At 36.3% G+C, this 22,188-nt stretch overlaps 1 protein-coding gene across 1 annotated transcript; it reads right to left on the reverse strand.

Annotated features, from left to right (window-relative positions):
* Positions 1-505: 505 nt before the first annotated feature.
* LOC306861722 (vezatin-like) lies at positions 506-20,682 on the reverse strand. The gene is made up of 12 exons (XM_079404144.1): positions 20,632-20,682; positions 17,745-17,882; positions 14,771-14,860; positions 13,554-13,738; positions 11,831-12,112; positions 8,279-8,413; positions 8,047-8,197; positions 7,238-7,566; positions 5,623-5,816; positions 3,683-3,780; positions 1,903-2,107; positions 506-1,585 (listed from the first exon to the last, which is right to left on the reverse strand). Exons 1-12 carry the CDS (start codon positions 20,665-20,667, stop codon positions 1,071-1,073), a joined length of 2,358 nt encoding a protein of 785 aa, XP_079260270.1. The 5' UTR covers positions 20,668-20,682; the 3' UTR covers positions 506-1,070.
* Positions 20,683-22,188: the final 1,506 nt, after the last annotated feature.

Here is a 22,188-nt window from a genome sequence, read left to right on the forward strand (position 1 = left end):
AGTCTGTATTATGCAATTCAACAGAAATAGTCATTATTGTAATGGCAAGAAAAATTATGGTAAAAATTCCATCCATTATACTAATGATGATTTTATTCATCTTGATTTGTGGCAATTAATTTCTTTTTTTTCTCTCGTATTACAGAAAAAAAAGAAAATCATTATCAAGATCTCATTCTCATTACCACAATAAAAAAAAAATAAAAAATAAAAAAAGTAATTAGCATAATGAGGCAAAAAAAAAAAAGTAATTTCACCACAATTAAAAATACATAAAATTGTCATTAGTATTTATAAGGGGACAAAGTCTCATTACCGTAATATTTATATATATATATATATATATATTTTAAACAAGCAAATCATTCACATTACAACAATTCAAAATAAATGAAACTGTCATTACCGTAATAGTAAAATAGTTTCTCATTTTCGCAATGCATAAAAAGTCCAAATATATTCTGAATATATATATATATAAAAAAATAAAAGCCAAAAAAAGGATACATTAAAAACAACTTTATTTATTTTGTATTGCCGTAAAAAGAAGTTTTAATTGAAAAGAATTTGGAAAAAAGTGCTTGTCGTGAAAATAATGCAGCAATACACAAAATCTTAAGTGTGCGAAAAGGCTTCTTTTTCCTTATAATTTAATTTAATTGGTGTCAGATATTACACCAACATGTTCTTGTTGGGCTTTGTGGGATATACCCAATAAAATAGAATTTTTAAGAGTTTTGGTTATTCTGTGTAGGACCTCTGTTACAGTGAATGAAACTGGGACATGGCCAAAGACATGTAGTTTGTGTTAATGTTTAGGTTTTGGTCTGTTATTTTTTTGTACTAGCATGTGCCAGTCTGTACCTGAGGCCTGTCATGAGGAGAGTGGACGTGGGATGTCACATGAAACATAAATCCCCCAAACACACACACACACACACACACACACAAATACACAGAGGCGCACCAAAAACAGATTCACACACACCAGCTACATCCAATGATGTCTGTGACCTGAAATCAAGCTTAATAAATACAACCAAAAGGATGAGAATAAATATCTTGCTGTTTTAGTCCTCTTCAGTTTCTCTCGTCTGCGATGATGTCACTTCCTCTTCCTCCTCTGAGTCCTCATAGGTGCATTCCTGCATGTGTGTGAACGTATGCGAGCGCGCTGCTACCTGGGCGGCCAGGGCAGAGCTGAAACTGATCGCTTCTGAGCCATGCAATTCTGTCAATCTGTCAATGACAGAGAGGGTGGGCACTCTGGGTGTGAGCGGGTGTGTCCCATCATGCCCCTCATCTATAAGCCCATCAGACTGGAAGAGCTGTGTTTCCTCCACAGTCTCATCTCTGGTCTCTTTAGCTGCCTCAGTTACATCAGAATCTCCACAGCAAAACTCAGTAACAGAACCTCTCTCTCTTTCCGCCCCACTCAGAACCTCAGACTGCTGTTCACATTCATTCTCCTCTCCTTGTTGGGAGACATGGTTTTCTGTGGTAGTCATGGACTCTGCTGAAATATGCGGTTCTAAAGAGTTTGTGTCCGTTTCTGATGTGTCCTTAGCAAATGGAGCCAGGGCGGCTAGAAGGGAAAAAAAAAAGAGTTTGTTGTTTTAACAGTTTATTAAAATGAACTGTCTGAGCTGATTCAGCTGGTTAGCATTTGTCTAGTTAGCATTATTGTCCAAAACATATACACACAATATTTACATTTAGTCATTTAGCAGACTCTTTTATCCAAAGTGACTTGCAAAATATAAAATATTTAATTATATCATAGTTACCCCCCCCCCCCCCCCCCCACACTGAAATGGACTGTTGCGAGAACTAAAAACAGAACTCACTTAAACGTCTGGGAAAGAAAAATAGTAAAATATGATGTGTTTGTGCATGTAGTACCCTGGTCACTGAACAGCAGAAGCTTGCGCTTGTCTCTCTCTCCATCTGATGTTCGGACTCCCAGGACAGATTTTAGCTCGAGTAAAACACGTCTGGACTCCTCACGTTCATGACGTTGGCGCTCCTGTTCCCATGGCGACAGCATGTCCGTGGCCCCTCTCCACTCGGTCTCCGAGTCCGAGTCCGAGACATATGCCTCCAGTTCCTGGCCAAGAAAAGCATCTTTTTATTCCCAGCTAAGCTAATAACCACAAAATTGTGAACTGTTTATGAATCTCTCTGCATTTTTGCTAATAACAACACTGAAATCTTAGCAGTTTGTTTTGCTTCGTTCCACAATTCACATCTGTGAAATCCTTAGTGAGATAGAAAGGGGGAAAAACTGTTGATGACAACAATAACAAGCACTTCACTTACAGACAATAAACAAGTGAACTACAACTGGACAAAAATAAGTGATGCTTGTCTGTCATACCCGAAATTTAATACTTGCATCAAATTATTTCATATTTTAATACACTTTGACACCGTTATAAGGGTCTGTAGTGGTTACTTTATCTAATTTACTTCTTTTTCCTTAATGTTTTCTACATGTTGTTTCACCACGACTTTGATTAGGCAGACCATTTTCAAATATTAATAAGCAAAATGATTAATATGTACAAATTATTTATATAAAAAATAAAATAAGCCAAAATACATACTTAGTTCAGGTCCCCTGAAATGCTTTGAAACACGCAGCGTTATTCTGTGTTGACGTCATTTTAACTGAAACAGGAAGACAAAGCAGCCCCGCCCCTTTTTAAAATAGCCAATAGCATTAATTTATATCACAGCTTGGGCTAAAGCCGTTGAGCTCCGTAAAGCCACATTTGACAGGGTATGACAGCCACAATCTCATCCATATTGCTATAAAATATAGCATTGTGTAAAATTCAAATAGGCTCGATACGTTTTGTGGTCTGCGCCGATTCGCGCATGTGATCCGCTCCGTGTCTCTGGACCGGAGCAGAGTGTGAGTGCGGTGCGGTGGTTAGCGTGACACCAGACTTCTTTTCCCCTCAATGGAAAGCATATTTACACTGTCTGAATCGCTCCCTGTCCCCTATATAGTGCACTACGTGCCATTCACCGTACAGAAAATACTAATTCTGTGCACAAGTGACCTATTTCAGCCACGGCTTCAGCGTCGATTTGTAGTGTAGGGGGCGGGCGCTTCGAATTCTAGAGAGCATTTGATTGGACAGAAAGTTTGATGAGAAGATGAAGTACGATGTGATGTCAAAAAAATCGTTGAGCCGTTTTGGCGGAAGTGACGAACTGCAAGCTTTGAATGCTTATATCTTCTAAATGCGTATTTTGTCACTGTTTTGGAGAACACTGGCATACAGATAACCTTAAGACTAACATATTGATACTAACACCCAAAAAACTGGGAACTTTCATGGGAACTTTAATTAAAATGCTTAATTTCATTCATTTTACTATGATATTAGGACAGCTGTACCAAAAAAAAAAAAAAAATTATATATATATATATATATATATATATATATATATATATATATATATATATATATATATATATAAATACATTTCATGCTGAATTTTTAGTTAACTCAGATTTACAGATAAAATGAACATCATGTCATAGACCCATATAAACTGCCCATCAAAATGAGCAGTAATAATGAAGCTTGACTTAAACACTACTAATAATACAGATGCTAATATTTCTCTCTTGCTTAAAAGTACACACACACAGAGACAGACAAAGTACCTGTTCCTCTGGGACAGGGTCTCTGTCCTGTATGTGTGTAATGGGGGCCGGAGGAGGGGGATCTGGGACAGCTGTTTCCTCTGGCTGATCTGAACTCTCTGTGGAACACACACACAAACACACAGTATCCTGTTAACGTGTCTCCTTCCAGCAAATGACACGGGACAAATTCAGTTTCTATGTGAATCAAATGTCGCTTGTTGTGGTATTGTTATTCATTGTGATATTATGGCCAAAAACTGACACTAGATTAAAAAAAACAAATAGTGTGATACAAGTGAATTTAGGCATCACAATATTATAATGTACAGTATAAAATACTGAACATTTTGAAATCTGCCATAGAAAATATTCATATTAACAGAGGAGAGAACAATGATGTCAGTTAGTCCCTTTAAAAAATATTATAGAGGGTCAAAACATTACCAATATTGGCATATATGGATAAACATACATGAAGGAATGACCAAACAAACAATATCAGGTCACATTAATATTTTACAAGAATATTTGGAGTCATATTTCCTTTTTTTTTTTTTTTATGCGCTTCAAACTGTGTTGCCTGCAGAAATGCTTTACTTGTGCAAGTAATTAAGTTATTAAAAACAGCTGCTGTTGTTTGGCACCCACATGCAGAAGTATATGAACTTTGACCTTCCTACAGTAAAGCACCAGCCTTGAGGAGGGTCATCATCATATGACGTTGGGCATCACACGACCATGGACTTCACCTACTTGTGCATTGTGGCCTGATTCTGTAAAGGACGTCACCCACCCCGTCCCTCTCTCTCTGTCCTTTTTTACCCTCCTACTTCCCTAAAGCTCCCTAAAATAACCGAAGGGAGGGAAATCAGTCGAATAAGGAACTCTAAAAATATCCCAAGACACACTGTGTTACCACAGAAACACACAAAGGCTGACGCACCTATTATATGGTGAGGACATCATTTCATAGACACTTATATGGTCTCTCTCTGCAATAATTGAGTATGAGTGGTCAATTGGTTTCTGCAGTGAAATGTTTTTTCTATAATAACTGCATAATTACCGGCTAACTGTACAAAATCACTTATAATATCCTTTCTACTGTCTTATGTTGTTGTTTTTTACCATTTATGGTACCAGGATTTGAGAGACGGTCAAGAATATTTAAAGGGGACCAATTATGCAAAAATCACTTTTATAAGGTGTTTGAACACAGTTGTGTGGCCGCAGCGTGTGAAAACAACCAGCCTAATGTTAAAAATCCACCAACTCATTTTTTAATAAAACTAATAAATCATAAACAGTCTCTCAGAACGAGCCGTTTCAGATTCAATGAACAGCATTCATTTGAAATCGAAATCTTTTGTAACCTTAAAAATGTCACTTTTGATCAATTTAATGGGTCCTTGCTTAATAAAAGTATTAAATTAAACAATTTTGAGCACTAAAGAAGATATTTTGAAGAACCGAACTGTTGATGGTCCCCATTGACTTCCATAGTAGGGAAAGAAATACTATGGAAGTCAATGGGGACCATGAACTGTTTGATAACCAGCATTCTTCAAAATAACTTCTTTTATGCTCAACAAAGAAACTCATACAGGTTTGGAACGACATGAGGGGGAGTAAAATATGACAGACTTTTCATTTTTGGGTGAACTATCTTTTTCATTTATTATTAGTATCAATTTTTTCTCAAAATGTACAAAATGAAATTTTTATTTTTGGGTGAAGTACTCCTGTAAGAGGGACGTTTCGCCTGATTGTACTCCAGTAATGATGAATTTTTGAATTAAGTCATTTAAAATGTATCAAACTAATACTATAAAATAAAAAAACACTAAAATAATTAAAAATAAATTAGCACATGGATGAAACAAAATGTGTAACAAAACAGTCATTCATTCAAATTTCAAAGCAGTGTGGAGTGATTGGTTGAACGGTTGACCCCTGACCTGGGCAGCTGGAGACTCGGCGTAGCATGCGGTCGACCTGAGCGAGTGTGTCGTCCCAGCAGCAGGTGCTGGCCTGCATGTGAGGCTGCAGCAGCTGCAGATGCTCCTTCAGCTCCTGATATCCCGCACACGTCACCTCCTCCGTCTCCTTAGCAACCATTAACTTTTCCAGATCATCCTCAAGAATTATGACCCTATGAGAAAAAAAAAAAAAAAACAACAACACTGGATGTGTTTTTTGAACCAACAATATGGGCCATTCTACATAATTGGTGCAAACTGCTGTCCCACAACCAAAAAAACGCATTTAAAAAGCATTGAAGTATTCAAAAACTAAAACCCTAACCCCTAAATTTCAACTTATGAAAATATTGAAATATTTTTGCATTTTTTTTCCATTGTTGTTTTTAAAAATATATTTTTGATTATTTTATAAAGTGACGTTCAAAAAAATATTTTATATTTTCTTTGTAAAAAGTGTCCTGGATTTTTCATGTCACTACCGAAACAGTTTTAGTCTGTTGGCCGAGACTGATTTTAACTAAACCCATAAATTTATGATCAGGAAATATTCCTGTGTCCCCCCCCTCTCTACTTTAAAGGTGTGAGTAGATAAGTCTCATCATTTTGAGGTAAATGTGTTCAAAAGTCTGAAGAACTTTGTGTGTAACGTCATTACCGAACATCTTTTTTTTTGCAATTTAGCACACTTTTTTTTGCTATCCAAAAAAAAAGTGTGCTAAAGTTCCACATCCTTTAGTTTTTATATCTATACCACTGTTCAGAACAGTGCTAGCTCACCAGAATTAGCATCTTTGAGCTAGGTTCAAAATTATCTAAAATTGTCACTAAAGGTAGTGACCAAAGGAAACACATAATCCTCACATTTGGGGAAATAAAACCATTTTTTTTATTTTATTATGTTTTAGTAGTATTTTAGTATAAGAGTAAAAATTCTGTAATGTGATGTGGTTGCTACCAAAGCATTACTGTCACTACCGAAACATGGGATGTTTAGTCAAAAATAAAGTATACTGATTATCAACTAAGATGTTATGATATTTTTTGGTTCAATGCACATTCAAAATAATGAATCCTTAACTTTGAAATCAGTATGATCAACTTTCTGCCTTTTACAAAGAAAAACCAGATTCAACATACAACAAATCTCAAAAATTACACTTGAAATATTGTTCAAAATTTAACTGTCATGGATTTACCTCGGAACAATTATTTAGTAAAATAGCAAAAATTATATTTACAACCTAGATTTAAGCAAAATTCTAATAGGTCAATATAACGCTTCTATTTAAATTATAATCACTGTGTTTCGGTAGTGACAAATTTGGGGAGAGGACAAATATTCCAAAACTTTCTGAAAATACAATATGAGAATTAACTGCACAAGAAATGTGTACCTCGGATATTTTAAAATTTGCATGCATACAAATTGTTTGGTAAAATACTTTTTTTTCCAAGACGTTTCCAGCTAGAATGACCCATATATTAGAGTAAATCAACTGCCATTTAGTCAGATCTTCCTATATTTTAGTGAAGTTTTTAGAAATGCATTAATTAAAAAATTAAATGACAATAAACCCTAAGAAGTACATACTCGTTTAAGAGTGTTTTCAGGTGAAGTTGTAAACTGCGGACAGACGTGTGCAGAGAATTGAGCTCTCTACACTTCTGTTGAGCGCGTCCATTTCTTTCTGCGGGCAGCGACTGGTGCTGCGTTTCAAAGTAGCGATGGAAATTAAAGCTGCGTTGAAGATCTCTGAGACAAGCGGCCAGCATGCAATGGAGAGAGTCAGTAATCAACGGTACACTGCTGTACGTGAGGGGGCTGGGCCTGGAGTCTAGCTCCTCCTTCCCCGGAGACAACAGCAGAGCTAACCGCCGGAAAAACTCGGAGCTCTGCCCGACCCACAACTGGAACAACATCTGCAAAACAATCAACGGTTATTGAAGAGAATGATGTGCATTTATGTCGACAATACAGCTGGGCAATAACCTATATTGAATGTTTACAGTACAGTAACACTTGTTATGTTAATGCTAAAAAGAACAGCGTTATGAATGTTGTAATGTTAATGTGTCTTTTATTTGACCATAAGGTGTGGAATAGTGCCTCTTTCCTTGTGTCTTCTCGACTCAAAAATAGCAGGTAAGGACTAAAGATTGTGAACTATGATTTTCTTTCTTTCAAATGGTCAAATTCAATTATTTAATCCAAAATTATTCATATTAATGTAATATTAACAACATTTATATACAAAAATATTTGAATAAATAATACAAAAGGTCATATATATATACATAAACATATATTTAGATCGTCATTATACCTAAATATGGTCAAAACACTAAAAAAATATCAAGAAATTCAGCTATATAACCCATCAGCAGTGAGTGTTTCTATACCTTGAGTGCAGGCAGACTGTAATCATTGGTCAGTTCTTGTGCCTGATCGTCAGAAAGATGCTCCACCCCCAGACCGAGTCCAAGCTCTCTGATTGGCACGGTGGACACGTAGTTGGTGACATTGTCAATCTCCGAGTTCAGCGGATACGTAAAACACAGTCAAGGACTCGACCAAGTGAATTAAATGTTCAGAAACCAAATAGTAAAAGCTGTTGTTGTATCAGGATATGACTTGAGCATGACGCATGTGGCGAGGCGAGAGGCTCGGAATACGCAGCGAAGACTCTTATAGGCCGCCTTCCGTAGACCAATCAGCTGCTGGCTGCGAAGCTGCCCCGCCCTGTTAAAGGGACAGGCGCCACTCACCCTGTCGAGTAAACTTGACAAGTGAAACGTGATCCAACTGTGCAGACGTCCGAGAACCATCAGGGCAGACACACATCACAAACAACACATATAATCCTACCAGACTAACACTATGTAACAACGTAACACACAGAACACAAATAATGACTAATACACTAGTTCAAAAGTTTGGGCAAGTAAGATTTTAACTAATTTTTTATTCCTGTGATTGGAAAAGCGGAATCATTTTCAGCGCTTTGAGTGCCCAGAAAAGGCTATATAAATGTAACAAATTATTATTATTACTCCAGTCTTCAGTGTCACATGATCCTTCAGAACTCATTCTAATATGCTGCTCAAGAAACATTTCTAATTATCAATGTTGAAAACAGTTGTGCTATTTAAAAAATTTACAACAGCATTTACTTGAAATAGATTTTTTACAGAGTAAAAATCTTTACTGTCACCTTTTATCAATTTAATGAATGCTTGCTAGACAAAAGACTGCATTTCTTTAAAGTAATCACTAGGGATGCAACGATACCATTTTTTTCAGAACCGATCCCGAAAAGTATCTGCCGATACCGATCCAATCCGATACTTACGCAGTGTTTTTTTTTTTTTTAAATAGATGTAGAATTTCTATACTTCTCTGTGTTGACCTGATTGTCACTCTTTTGTGTGTTAAACAATATACTACATATAGATAACTTCATTTTAATAAAAAATAACAATCAATGACAAAAATATAATTCGATAATCGATAATTCAGCAGCAAAAGATACTCATAGGCGCACAATAATTTTATAAAACCTAGTGAAACATTTTTATTTACAAATAAAAGTGAATAAGTGTAGGACTAAATCTGGTAAAATGGTACACGTTGCTCTTTGTATTGTTGTAAAATACATTCATGAAAAACAAGCAAATACATTTATATATAAATATATACTATAAAATTAAAAGACATTTCTTTTAAATCTATAGCACAATAATGAAGGCAGCAACATGTGATAGATAGGACAGAACAAGAAAGACTATTAATAATTTTTCATTGCGCAAAAGTATTATAAAACGAAAGGCTCCAATACAGAGCAGCACAAAGCGCTTATGCACATCCCTCAGCAATAACACAATAGTATATAACTTCATGCACAATATCGGATTCTGATCGGTCTCTTCTGACCGATAACGTTACCCGATCCGCAGAAAATGACCGTATCGGAGCCGATACCGATCCTGAGTATCGGATCGATGCATCCCTAGTAAATCACACTTACCCTAAACATTTGAACGGCAATATTGCTAATAATAATTACACTTACTATATCTAATGAAAGACAAATTACACTGAACATGCACACCACAGAGCACACAAACCTCATACACATAACCGAATTATTAAATCTGTATTTAAACACATACATAAATACACATAACAGGTATTCATTTATATAGAGGACATCAGCCCATGCCAGTAACTCACATGCATTATACTTATTTTTCTAAAATGTGACTTATTTTTCAAAACAATATCTAAATGCTACTTGTTTATATATCATTCCAAGTTAGTAGTCCTGCAGTTTAACAGCTCAAAATGACCAATTCTAAATATTGAAAATTAGAAGTGATTCAAGCTCATATTTCCACTCAAAACGAGGAACATGCCACATTTGGGGGGTGGGGGGCACCAATTAAGTCAAACAATCCACATATCCTTCCAAACAGGAATATAGTAAAAAAAAATCATAAAATTTTAAGATGAAGCGTGTAATATTTTGTTAAAATACTTTCTCCTATCCCAGATTAATGTCCACACTCTAAAATCAACTATAAATATGCCATTCATAAGGTGCTGTTATCCAGCATTTTGCTCTGCTGGTTTGCGCGACTATAAACAGGAGTGTTTAGGAAACCTGTTTGAAAACAGTTAATCAGTTGCACAGAAATAACACACTTCAGCTTTAAACAACTGCGAAACTGCCTATACTATACAAACCGGAAGCAGAAATAATCACCGATTTTCATGCCGAAAACAAAATCTCACAAAAAATGAAAAACACTGCAACTAGTCAAATTCCATAAATGTAGCTTATTTCCGACACAAAATAAAAATATTAAAAAGGTAATTACAACTTTTTTCTCTCACAGTTCTGAGGACCTCTCAAAATTGCGAGTTTTTATTTTACTCTCACTCGAGGCATCCTAGGTATATATGACGGACTTATATTAAAAATTAGTTTTGACTCTTCCAAGCGTTAACATTGCAGTGGGTGGGTGTTTGTTTTCCAACAGTCCACAAGACGTCAAATAAAGCGTGCGCATCCATAATAATATGTGCCTCACATGGCTCCGGGGGATGAATATAGGCCTAACGTAGCGAATCCATGCAATATCCATATTTCAAATGTAATAAACACTCTCTCTCACTTCTGCTATCTGTCGTACGTGGAAGCCGTTCCGGCGAATGAGGTCTTTGCAGCGCTGCTTTAAGTCAAACACCTACTGTGTTTTGTTAGCCGACACACAACAGATCTTCTGTGGCTTTATAGGTAATATTTTAATTTACACAATTTTGTAAAATCAGACAATATTGTGTCTAATATCTCACAATATTAACTTCTTATTGAATTGTTGTAAATAAATATCACGGTTACACTTTATTTTAAGGTGTCCTTGTTACAGTGTAATTATACATTTAATTATTGAGTAATATTAATTAACTACAAGTACTTACTGTATGGTTAGGGTTAGGATTAGAGTTTGGTTCAGGGTTACTTGCATGTAATTATGCATAATTTTTTTGTAATTATAATAGTAAGTACATGTAACAAGGACACCTTCAAATAAAGTGTAACCAATATCACATTTAAAAAAAAATGTGGGGAAATCACTTCATGTAGCCCTACAAGAGAAATTACTGATAGACAGTCTAAAAAAAAAAGTCACCCACTGACTTTCAAAGCTGCTACATAGTAACGAATTTCTACTTTGAGGACCTTGATAGAAATGTAGCAGAAAAGTGAAAAGTACGAAATGTGTCTTTCAAATGTAGTGAAGTTAAAGTCACAAGTTTCCAGAAAAAATAATAGTCAAGTAATTATACTTCATTACTGTCCACCTCTGATAAGACATGACTAACTAAAGTGGTTGAGGTCTGTGTGTGTGTTTCATGAGGACATGGGTATGACAGGTATTTCAAGGTGAAGGTGGTTTATGAGGACACTGTCCCTGTAATTTAAAAGGCTTAAAAAAAATAATAATAATAACTAAATGGTGTTTTTTGAAAATCTAAAGTTGTACAAAATTTCCTGTGAGGGGCAGGTTTAGGTGTAGGCGAAAGAAAATACAGTTTGAAAAGTATAATAAACCATTACGCCTTTGGGGAGTCCCCATAAACCACCAATACCAACATATGTGTGTGTGTGATGACACTTACAGGGTGAAACCTCGTGAGATGACTTCTGTCTCCTGTATGAGTCGCAGTGACTTGCGAGAGAGACTGGTCAGCGCTCGGCTGTTTTTGACCAAACCCTCCAGCTGGACGGCCAGAGACTGAACGTGCCGCTGTAGAACGGCCTTACGCCACAGAGACAGACCCCGCCACGCACACGTAACACACACCAGGACAACGCACAGCCACAGAGCCTGCTCGTGGTCAGGGTACGAAAAGCACACGCCGAGCAAGACAGCTAGCAGCCCGACCAAAACCGACACATCCCTGTAACACAAAAACACATCAGTAACATGTCAAGCTGATAGTGTTAGGGTGCTTTCAGACATGGTTTGACTGCCTGGTCCGAACCAGAGTTCGATAGATCCTCCTCCCCCTGCCCCCGCTGGACTGCGTTCATATTTTATTTGGGTCTGAACCGCATTTCGTTTGCGTCATCAAGCCAGCAGCTGTTTACCCCGTTGCTTAGTAACGATGACACAGGAGAAGGCGGCAAAATGCATAACATAGCTCTCTGCACTTTTATATATTGACGTTTTTGAACCGTTCGTTTTGTTTGCAAAGCTTAAGTGCATAATGGCACTTAAGTCTGTCTTACAAATGTACTGCAAATGCTCTAAAGAATGCTATAGGCGAATAGAAATGAGACATAGGCCTACAGCTCTCTGCTTGCAGCGTGTCAGTCACGCTCGTCAGGAAAGTGAGGGAAACACACACAAACCTACATTTTTATCAAATAATCCGTCATTAATATCAGTTCACTTCCACGATTTGGGACGATTGCGTTCACATCAGCAGCGAACCGTACCGGAGTTCACATGAACCGTACCCCAGACCATCCTTTTTAAGCGGACTCGGGGTTGCGCACCCGAGGTTGGAAGACAGAACCAAACTCTGATGTCAATCAAACCCGGGAGCGCACCAAAAGTGCTAGTGTGAAAGCACCCTTAAAGGGATAGTTCACCCAAAAATGAAAATTCTGTCATTAATTACTCACCCTCATGTCATTCCAAACCTGTAAGACCTTCGTTGATCCTTGGAACACAAATGAAGATATATTTGATGAAATCCGAGAGCTTTCTGACCCTGCATAGACAGCCACGCAACTGAAAAGTTCCCAGATCTAGAAACGTAGCAAGGAGATCAGTAAAATAGTCCATGTGACATCAGGGGTTCAACCGCAATTTTATGAAGCTAAGAGAATACTTTGTGCGTAAAGAAAACAATAATAACGACTTTATTCAAAAATTCTTCTCTTCCAAATTACGTCTGCAGCCGTGTGCCGCAATTGTGGTGAGAGCATCACGATGCGGAAGCAAGCGCATGTGTCGTGATACTCTCACGCTGCTACAGACAGGATACGGAGGAGAAGAATTGTTGAATAAAATTGTTATTTTTGTTTTCTTTGCACTCAAAAGGTATTCTTGTACCTTCATGAAATTAAGGTTGAACCCCTGATGTCACATGGACTATTTTACCGATGTCCTTACTACGTTTCTAGATCTGGGAACTTTTCAGTTGCGTTGCTGTCTATGCAGGGTCAGCAAACTCTCGGATTTCATCAAATATATCTTCATTTGTGTTCCAAGGATCAACGAAGGTCTTACAGGTTTGGAATGACATGAGGGTGAGTAATTATGGACAATTTTCATTTTTGGGTGAACTATCCCTGAAAGGTGTTTTTGTTGGTGTTGACGTAGGTGTGTACCGTATAGAGGGTGGCGAGAGGTAGCGTGGCGCTGGGACAGCAGTGCTGGCGCTGGGGCACACGGTATCAATGGAGCCCAGAGAGAGCACGCTCGGATCCAAGAGCTCAATCAGCTCGACATCCTCCTGCAACAGCACATCCTGAGATAACAGACAGCGCAGGGAATACTGGCGGAAGGTAGCGTCCTGCAGGAAAACAAACACAGCTGAATAAAATCTTTCTGCGGCAGCAAATCAATCTAATTATGGGATCAATAATGGGTTTCTGTACTGTAATGCACGACAAGATCTTGGTCTTATCAAATTGATTTTGAAATGATGTGTTAGTATCAGTTAGATTAAGCAAACCCTATGGAGATGGAATCAATTATTATGTTATTTGAAAAAAGGCAAGTAAAACCAAAAAATAAATTACTTTTAACAAAGCTCACTTTATTAAGAAATCAGCTTTAACTGAGAAATTTGTTTTGAAAATCTCTTTATTTGGCATTTCAATTTAAAATCACTTAAAAAAAATTAAATAAGTTTTAATTATCTTTTTTTCTTAAATAGCATTTTTTAAAAGCAGTTGATTTATTTGACAATTCAGTAACAAATACATTTACAATTGTTTTCAATTAAATACATTTATACATGTTTAACAATGCGGTTAAACAAAAATTGAATTTCCTACATTTAACAACAGTTATATTTAATAATTTTATACTTAAATTTAAATACATTTCCAAGTGCCTTTTATTATTTAAATTTATTCACATAAGCATTTTTCATCCATTAAAAATATTTAAAAACATTTAATTTTGTTCAGCTGCAAATACTTCATTTTTGAATGTTCAAAAATAAAAGGATTACCACCCCGACCAAATAATTTCGTTCACTAGCCATCAATCTGAACATAAGATGATTTTATTTATGAAAACTGACTGTGTTAATGATTAATACTATACAGTGATTTTCAAGTTAAAATTGTGTATTGTGCATAAGTGACTGTTAAATATGTATTTTAGGTACAGGACCTGCATATTTAGAGTTTGGGTATTTGGGATAATTTAACTGGTCAAACTGAGCTAATTTTGATTGGCCAAAGGGCTGATTTTCTAAAGCAGATCTGACAACCCTGCAAACCACCAAACAATTATTGCCCCCATAAATATTTATGTGATTATGCATATTTTATAAATGACTGAAATCCAGCTGTATGCTGAGCTTCACTCTCACCAGCTGCTGCTCCTGCCAGCGGTTGGCGCCGTCTCGACGCAGAGGATTCAGACTGTGCAGAGCATCAACCAGCCTCCAAACACCACTCTTCTGCAAAAAAACACACAAATTAAAGCCTAAAACATGCTAGATTTCTGAGGGAAACCAACATAGTTCATGCTATCACTCATCAGAGCAAGTCAAGTAACTGAATACTGAATAAGTGCGAATATGGGCAGTCATTTTTCAATGACCTAATGGTTGTCATGGCATAGAAATGACAATTTCTAAATTCTCTGGGTGGATGGGAGAGACAGCAAACATCTTGCACTCATTTTTTTTTTAATCCAAAACATAAGATCTCCTGCCTTTGTCCAAAAACTACCTGCCACTAACTAGCAATAACATCACGCTGCAGCATCACTGTGACAGAAAACTGCACTAATCTAACAATTCTATGGGGTATTTAAAACTGGGGTACATTAACAAAATGTAGTCCATTACTGATGCTCAATTACATTAATAAAAAAAAAAAATTAGTAATATAATCCATTACATCACACAACTTAAGCAATATAATAAGACTACTTGATTATTTTTAGATTACTTTCAAACTAATTTGCTTATCACATTGATTTGAAAAGGATAATATTAGATATGGTACCACATAGCAACACCCTAACAACCAGCCCGCGTACCCTAGCAACCGCCCTAGCAAATACCCCAAGTACCCTAGCAACTGCACAGCAACAACATTGCAACCACTAGGGGTACCATCGCATTTGCATAGCAACACCCCACGTGCCCTGGCAACCACATAGCAACACCCTAGCAACCATCCAAAATACCTTAGCAAAATTTCTAAGCCATATGAACACATTTAAGCTTCCATTCTAATAGTTATATATATCTGCTGTATTGCCGTCAAAACATTCAAGCTTTAAAACTATTTCAGACTGAAAACGGTCAAACTTTTTAAAACGTTTTGGTCAAACTTAAAGTTAGTCTCGACAACCTTTTTTATCTTGTTTGTTTATCACATCGATTTCATAGGATCTTATTACCATATCAAAAGATTTCTATTTCTTTTGAACTTTCCATTCATCAGAGAATCCTGACAAAAATCATGCATCATGCTTTCCACAAAAATATTAAGCACAACCACTGTAAACCTTGATAATAAGAAAAGTTTCTTGAGCAGCAAATTAGCATATTAGCATGATTTCTGAAGGATCATGTGACACTGAAGACTGGAGTAATAATATTTCACAATATTACTGTTTTTATCCAATAAATGTAGCCTTGAAGAGTGTCTTTCATTTACAGCGTTATTAAAGTATCGGATGCTGGTATGTTTATTATGTCCTCTTGAGTAACGGTCCACAGACCGATTATTGATTCCTGTCTGGGTCATGAACACACAAACCACATGTCTGTGGTTTTTACCATTTTAGCCTACATACTAAACATCCTCTGAAACAAAGAAAGATCATGGACATACAAAACATTTAAAGAAACAAACTTCAGATTTGGTATCTTGAAATGTCAGAACAAATCAGAAAGAAAGTGACTATAGTTTTGGAAAAGTATTGTGTGCATTCAGCCTCACACCCTGAGGAGGTTCTGCCGGTTTTGTCTTCTTTCCTTTTTCATGTCATTAGTATTCCGTTGCTGTAGGACTCGCATTCTAGATGCTTTGAGTGTGTGTCAAACAACTGAACAATAGAAAGAGACTGTGTGTGTGTGTGAGACACATCGTAGACTGGGAACACAAACAAGGACAGTCTGAAATGAGTAAACTAAAGACAATAATGATGTTCAACGTGGAAACAGTCCAAATAAAGTACAGACAAACAATATTTTGCTCTGCCAAAGGAACGAGCTCTATTTACACACTAAGTGGAATAACAGCACATTCCCAAACAAGACTGGACAATTCTTCAGTTATTCATCACCTCCTGTTTCTGAGGTGACCGTGAAACCGGCCTTCAGTTTCACACCGGTGACTATTGCAACAGGAGCCAATTGTAACACGCTTTATTTCCAATTACAAATCATTTGAAGTGATAATACTTATTCAGCACATGCTTTGTTTGTTCTTTAACTGAGTGTGTTTTATATTTCCAATAAATTAAGTGATTCTGAGGTAAAAAAAAAAAAAAAAAAGTTTTAATATCCAACTAATTCAATGTATAAAAATACACTTTTTGGCACTTTGGAGCCCAAGTCCCCATCTCCTTTCATTTGATGGTAAAAGAGCAGTGTCTCCTGCATTTATTTGATCCAAAATACAGCCAAAGCAGGAATATTCAGAAACATTTTTACTATTTCAAATCACCGTTTTCATTACTCCATTCACATGATCCTTCAGAAACCATTCTAATATTCGGATTCGATGCTCATAAAATTATTTATAATAATAATAATAGTTGAAAACAGCTGAGTAGAGTTTTTTCAGGTTTCTTTGATGAATAGAAAGCTCAGAAGAACAGCATTTATCTGAAATAGAAATCGTTTGTAACATTTAAGATTCTTTGTCTTTATCATCACTTTTGATTAATTTAAAGCATCCCTGCTAACTAAAAGTATTAAAAGTATTCATTTCTATAAGCCCCCCCCCTCTCACCACCACCAAAAAAAATAATAATTTTACTGACTCCAATCTCTTGAATGGTACAATCTTGCAAAATCGTTTTATTTCAGATAATTGCTCATCTTTGGATCTTTCTATTAATCAAAGAATCCTGAAAAAATGTAGCATATTAGCATGATTTCTGAAAGATCATGTGACACTGAAGACTGTGTTTTTCAAAAACTGCTGGTTACAAAACACCATTCAGATTAGCATTTAATCTGCTTCTGTTACTCAAGCAACACAGCTCAAGTTTACAAAAATGTTTAGCTTTTCCAAAGATTAAGATCTTTCATTAAACACTATACAAAACTGTAGTTGCTGTACGGTTAGCGTACTGGAAAGGTAAGTGCTAACACTCACTCTGTGAGAAGGGAGGATATCCTGAGGAAACTGGGCCTCCTCTCCACCAGCTCTTGGCTCCTCCTCCTGAGAAACGGGAGAACATGCTTCAAAATCTGTGTGTCCTAGATCCTGCAAGTACTGGAACAGCGGAGAGTTCTGGAGGGGCGAAAGAGACACAACTCAAAATAAACATGGGTCCGTGACAAATGAGGATGTCCAGGACAAATGGAATCTAATATTTATTTAGGTTTAATAGGGTTTTGAAAAATTGTAAAGAATGTCAAGTGGTGCAACCCCCAAGCAGAAAGTAACATTACATCCTGAATATGCATAACCCATAATATGCAAAAATCATTATTTTCAAAAATGTTTTAAAACACATTTTTTGTATCATGAATATCATAAGGTTTTGTTGAGGTTTTCTATTCAACTGCCTGAACTAACCTTAATATGTCATAAAAAGCTGCAATATAAATGTATTTATTTTTTTAAATATGATGACTGAATGTTGGCTATAACACACTGACTTACCCGTCAAAATGTTTTCTATATTTTTGTTTTATATCATTATATCATACATATATATGTATATGTATATGTATACACACCTGCATGTTGGTTATACAAAACTTTTATTTGGCAGACAAAAGCTTTAAAATACTAATAATATTTTAAAACAAAACCTCTCCACTATTTAATTATTTGTTTGTTTGTTTAAAATAATACCAAAAAAAAAAAACAACTTATTCAAGAAACTTGACAGCATGGGACAATTATACCATCCTGACAAGAAGAAAGGAAAGAAATACACACACAGAGAAGAAATATAATTTGATGAACAAGTGAGTGAAAGTAATATGAAGAGGAAGGGAGGAGAGAAATAGAGGGGTCATGATTCCGATATCTCTCTCAGGAAGTTAAGGGCTGTGCTCTCTGAGGAAAAACACTACAAACAATATCTTTTCCTGCCTTTTTCCTCCCTTACCTCTCGAGTGTCCCTCACTCTTGTCTTGGATCTTCTCAAACGCACCATTGCTCAACAGAAGAAGTAGATCCGACACTCTTAAAGGTCCCAATTCCTGACCAGAGACCCAGAATCACAGGCGCATTTCCACTGCTTACCATTGCCACTGGATTTGAGTTGTGAAAGAGGTTTATAATTCTCATATTCTTGGTCGGTCAAATCCTGCTTCGAGATATTGCCTGCTGCCACCCGTTGCGAACTTTGGATGTTTTTGCACTAAAGCTCATTTGCAGTGAGAGGAATCGGTTAGCGTGTGTTTATTGATGTGAGAGAGCAGCTAAACTGGCCTGCGGCGAAAGACCTGATTTTAGGTCACCAAATGAGAGCAAACTGAATCCAACTGTTTTTGTTTTGAAGTCTGGATTGTACGTGGCGATATAGAGCATTGTAAAAGCATGTCAAAATCTGACCAGCGCAGCATATGCCAACAACTGACCAAATACACAAATCAGGATTTCCATCATATCTGAAAGTGTTTGTGATATATATATACACACACACACACACACATACACTATACTCCCTGTAAAAATAAAGGAACTGGCCTTACTGTTCCAATACTTTTGGAGGGCACTGTATATATATATATATATATATATATGTGTGTGTGTGTGTGTATACACATGCATATTCCCTGTAAAAAAAAAAAAAAAAGATATATATATATATATATATATATCTGTGTGTGTGTTTAAAATATATAAATAAAGTGTAACAGGAGCTTTGTCTAGTAGCTTTTTATTAAATTCAAACTGCCAAGCTATTTATTTATTCAATTATTTAACCAATTAATAGATACATATTGCCTGGAATCGACTATTAAGTTGTTGATCCAGGAAAAACTAGGCCCTAATTGTTACAGTCTTACCCAAGAAATATTCCTTATGACTTTTTCCTCAACAGTAAATTATTACAATCACTGCCACAAACATATTAAATGAATAAAGATCTAATATAGATCAATGTCTATGACAGCATGGTTTCCCTAGGAATGGAGCATCAGTAGGATATTGATATGACTGCCTCAATCTTGACTCATTAAGGCAGATCAAGACCACACATGCTTTAATGCACAATGCTTTTAATTCAATTTATAGAGGATAAAATAAAACAGACCACAGAGGCAGACAAACTGAAAGTGTCTACAAACCTATTTAGGTGCCTCACTAGACTGTTTTGGGGTCATTAGCATTAAACTAAGGAGCTACCAGCACAGACAGCATTTTTAGGGCATTTTAAACTAAAAAAAAATATTTAGTGGGATGCCATCCAGCATTTTTGGACATCTTAATCTTAAAGCCCAATTAGCTGGCAACCTATACAGCATTAATTAATCTAAGACCTAAAGAACTGCCGATTTAGATGACATTTTTAGGCATAAATGTCTCAAAACCTAGTGACCTGCCTACCTAGTGCTTGACGCGCCTATATATAGCGTCTAGGTCAGTGGTCTCTTAACTCAGTTCCTGGAGGGCCTCAGCTCCAGCTCACACCTGCTTGGAAGTTTCTAGTGATCCTGAAGACTATCTGGATCAGGTGTGTTTGATTAGGGTTGGAGCTAAACTGTGCAGAGCTGTGGCCCTCCAGGAACTGAGTTTGAGACCACTGGTCTAGGTAGTCAGCTCACTATGTTTTGAAGCACGGTCTCTATAAGATTGATGTCTCCTAACATGTTGTATTATATGAAAAACGAAGCTAACCAGACCCTTTAGATTCTCTTTAACCCAGAGTGGTTAATAAGCAGCTAGAAGTCATTGTAGAGGTGCACAGGGAGGAGTGTTTTATGTGCTAAGTGCAGGCTGCTAACTGCACATCTATCCCAGATATTTGAGCAGCTGTTTGTGTGCCCGCGTAACGCAAGCGTCTGGCTCAAAAACTCACCTCGAAAACAACTTCTTCATCAAAATCCTCAGTCATAGCTCTCCGCCATAAGTGTCCATCAGTTGCGCATGCTGGGGTGGTAGTCGATATGAATTACAGGAGGGATCTGTACAGGTTCTGCTGAATGCGCAGAGACACGCCATGTCTTGAACTACAATTCCCATGATTCATAGCTCTTCTTCTTCTGTTGTTCGACGACGGTTTGCAAAATATGTGCTTATCGACATCTACTGGGCTAATTTCTGTGTACAGTGTGAATTATTTATATTACATATATAAACAGATAACTCCATCTTTAATTTTTTTTTAAAAATCATGTTTTTTATTGTGACCATGTTTTTATTGTGTTAGTTAGTTTAATTTTTATTGTTTACTTTTTTGCAGTTTGAGATTAACTGGACTGCACTATGAAAAAACATGATTTTTGAAAATTTTTAAAAACAGAGTTATCTGTTTTTGCAAATTAACTCTTCATATGTATGTATGTATGTATATATATATATATATATATATATATATATATATACAGTCAAGGCCAAAAATATCGGCACCCTTGGTAAATATGATCAAAGAAGGCTGTAAAAATTAATCTGCATTGATAATCCTTTTGATCTTTTTAAAATTTAAAAAATTCACAAAAATCTAACCTTTTATTGGAGAATAAGAATTTATCATGGGGGGAAATATCATTATGAAATAAATGTTTTTCTCTAATACGCATTTGCCACAATTAACGGCACCATTTTATTCAATACTTTTTGAAACCTCCATTTGCCAGTTTAACAGCTCTAAATGTTCTCCTATAATACCTGATGAGGTTAGAGAACACCTGACAAGAGATCAGAGACCATTCCTTCATCCAGAATCACTCCAGATCCTTCAGATTGCCAGCTCCATGATGGTGCTTCTTCTCTTCAGTTCACCTCACTCATTTTCTACAGGGTTCAGGTCAGAGGACTGGAATGGCCAAAGTAGAAGCTTGGTTTTGTGCTCAGTGACCCATTTTTGTGTTGTTTTTGAGGTTTGTGTTTGGATTATTGTACGGTTGGAAGATCCAAACATGGCCCATTATAAGATTTCTAACAGAGTCAGTGTCACTTGTTGATTTTTTATCTGTTGATATTTGATAGAATCCATGATGCCATGTGTCTGAACAAGATGTCCAGGACCTCCAGCAGAAATATAGGCCCACAACATCACAAATACAGCAGTATATTTCATTGTACACATGGGGTACTTTTTATCCCTGTGTTCACCAAACCCATCTTGAGTGTTTGCTGCTAAAAAGATCATTTTGTAGTTTAATCTGACCATAGAAGCCAGTCCCATTTGAAGTGCCAGTCCTGTCTGATAACTGAATATGCTGGAGTTTGTTTTTGGATGAGATAGGAGAATTTTGTGGTGATGTAGGGGCTGTTTGACAATTGTTTTTTAATTCTTTAAAAAAGTTTTTTATTTCATAATGATATTTCCTCCAATTTTAAATTCTTATCATCTAATGAAAGGTTAGATTTTTGTGAATTAAAAAAAAAAAAAATCAAAAGGATTAACAATGCA

This window comes from Barbus barbus (assembly GCF_936440315.1).
Source record: "Barbus barbus genome assembly, chromosome: 42".
Lineage (NCBI taxonomy): Eukaryota > Metazoa > Chordata > Actinopteri > Cypriniformes > Cyprinidae > Barbus > Barbus barbus.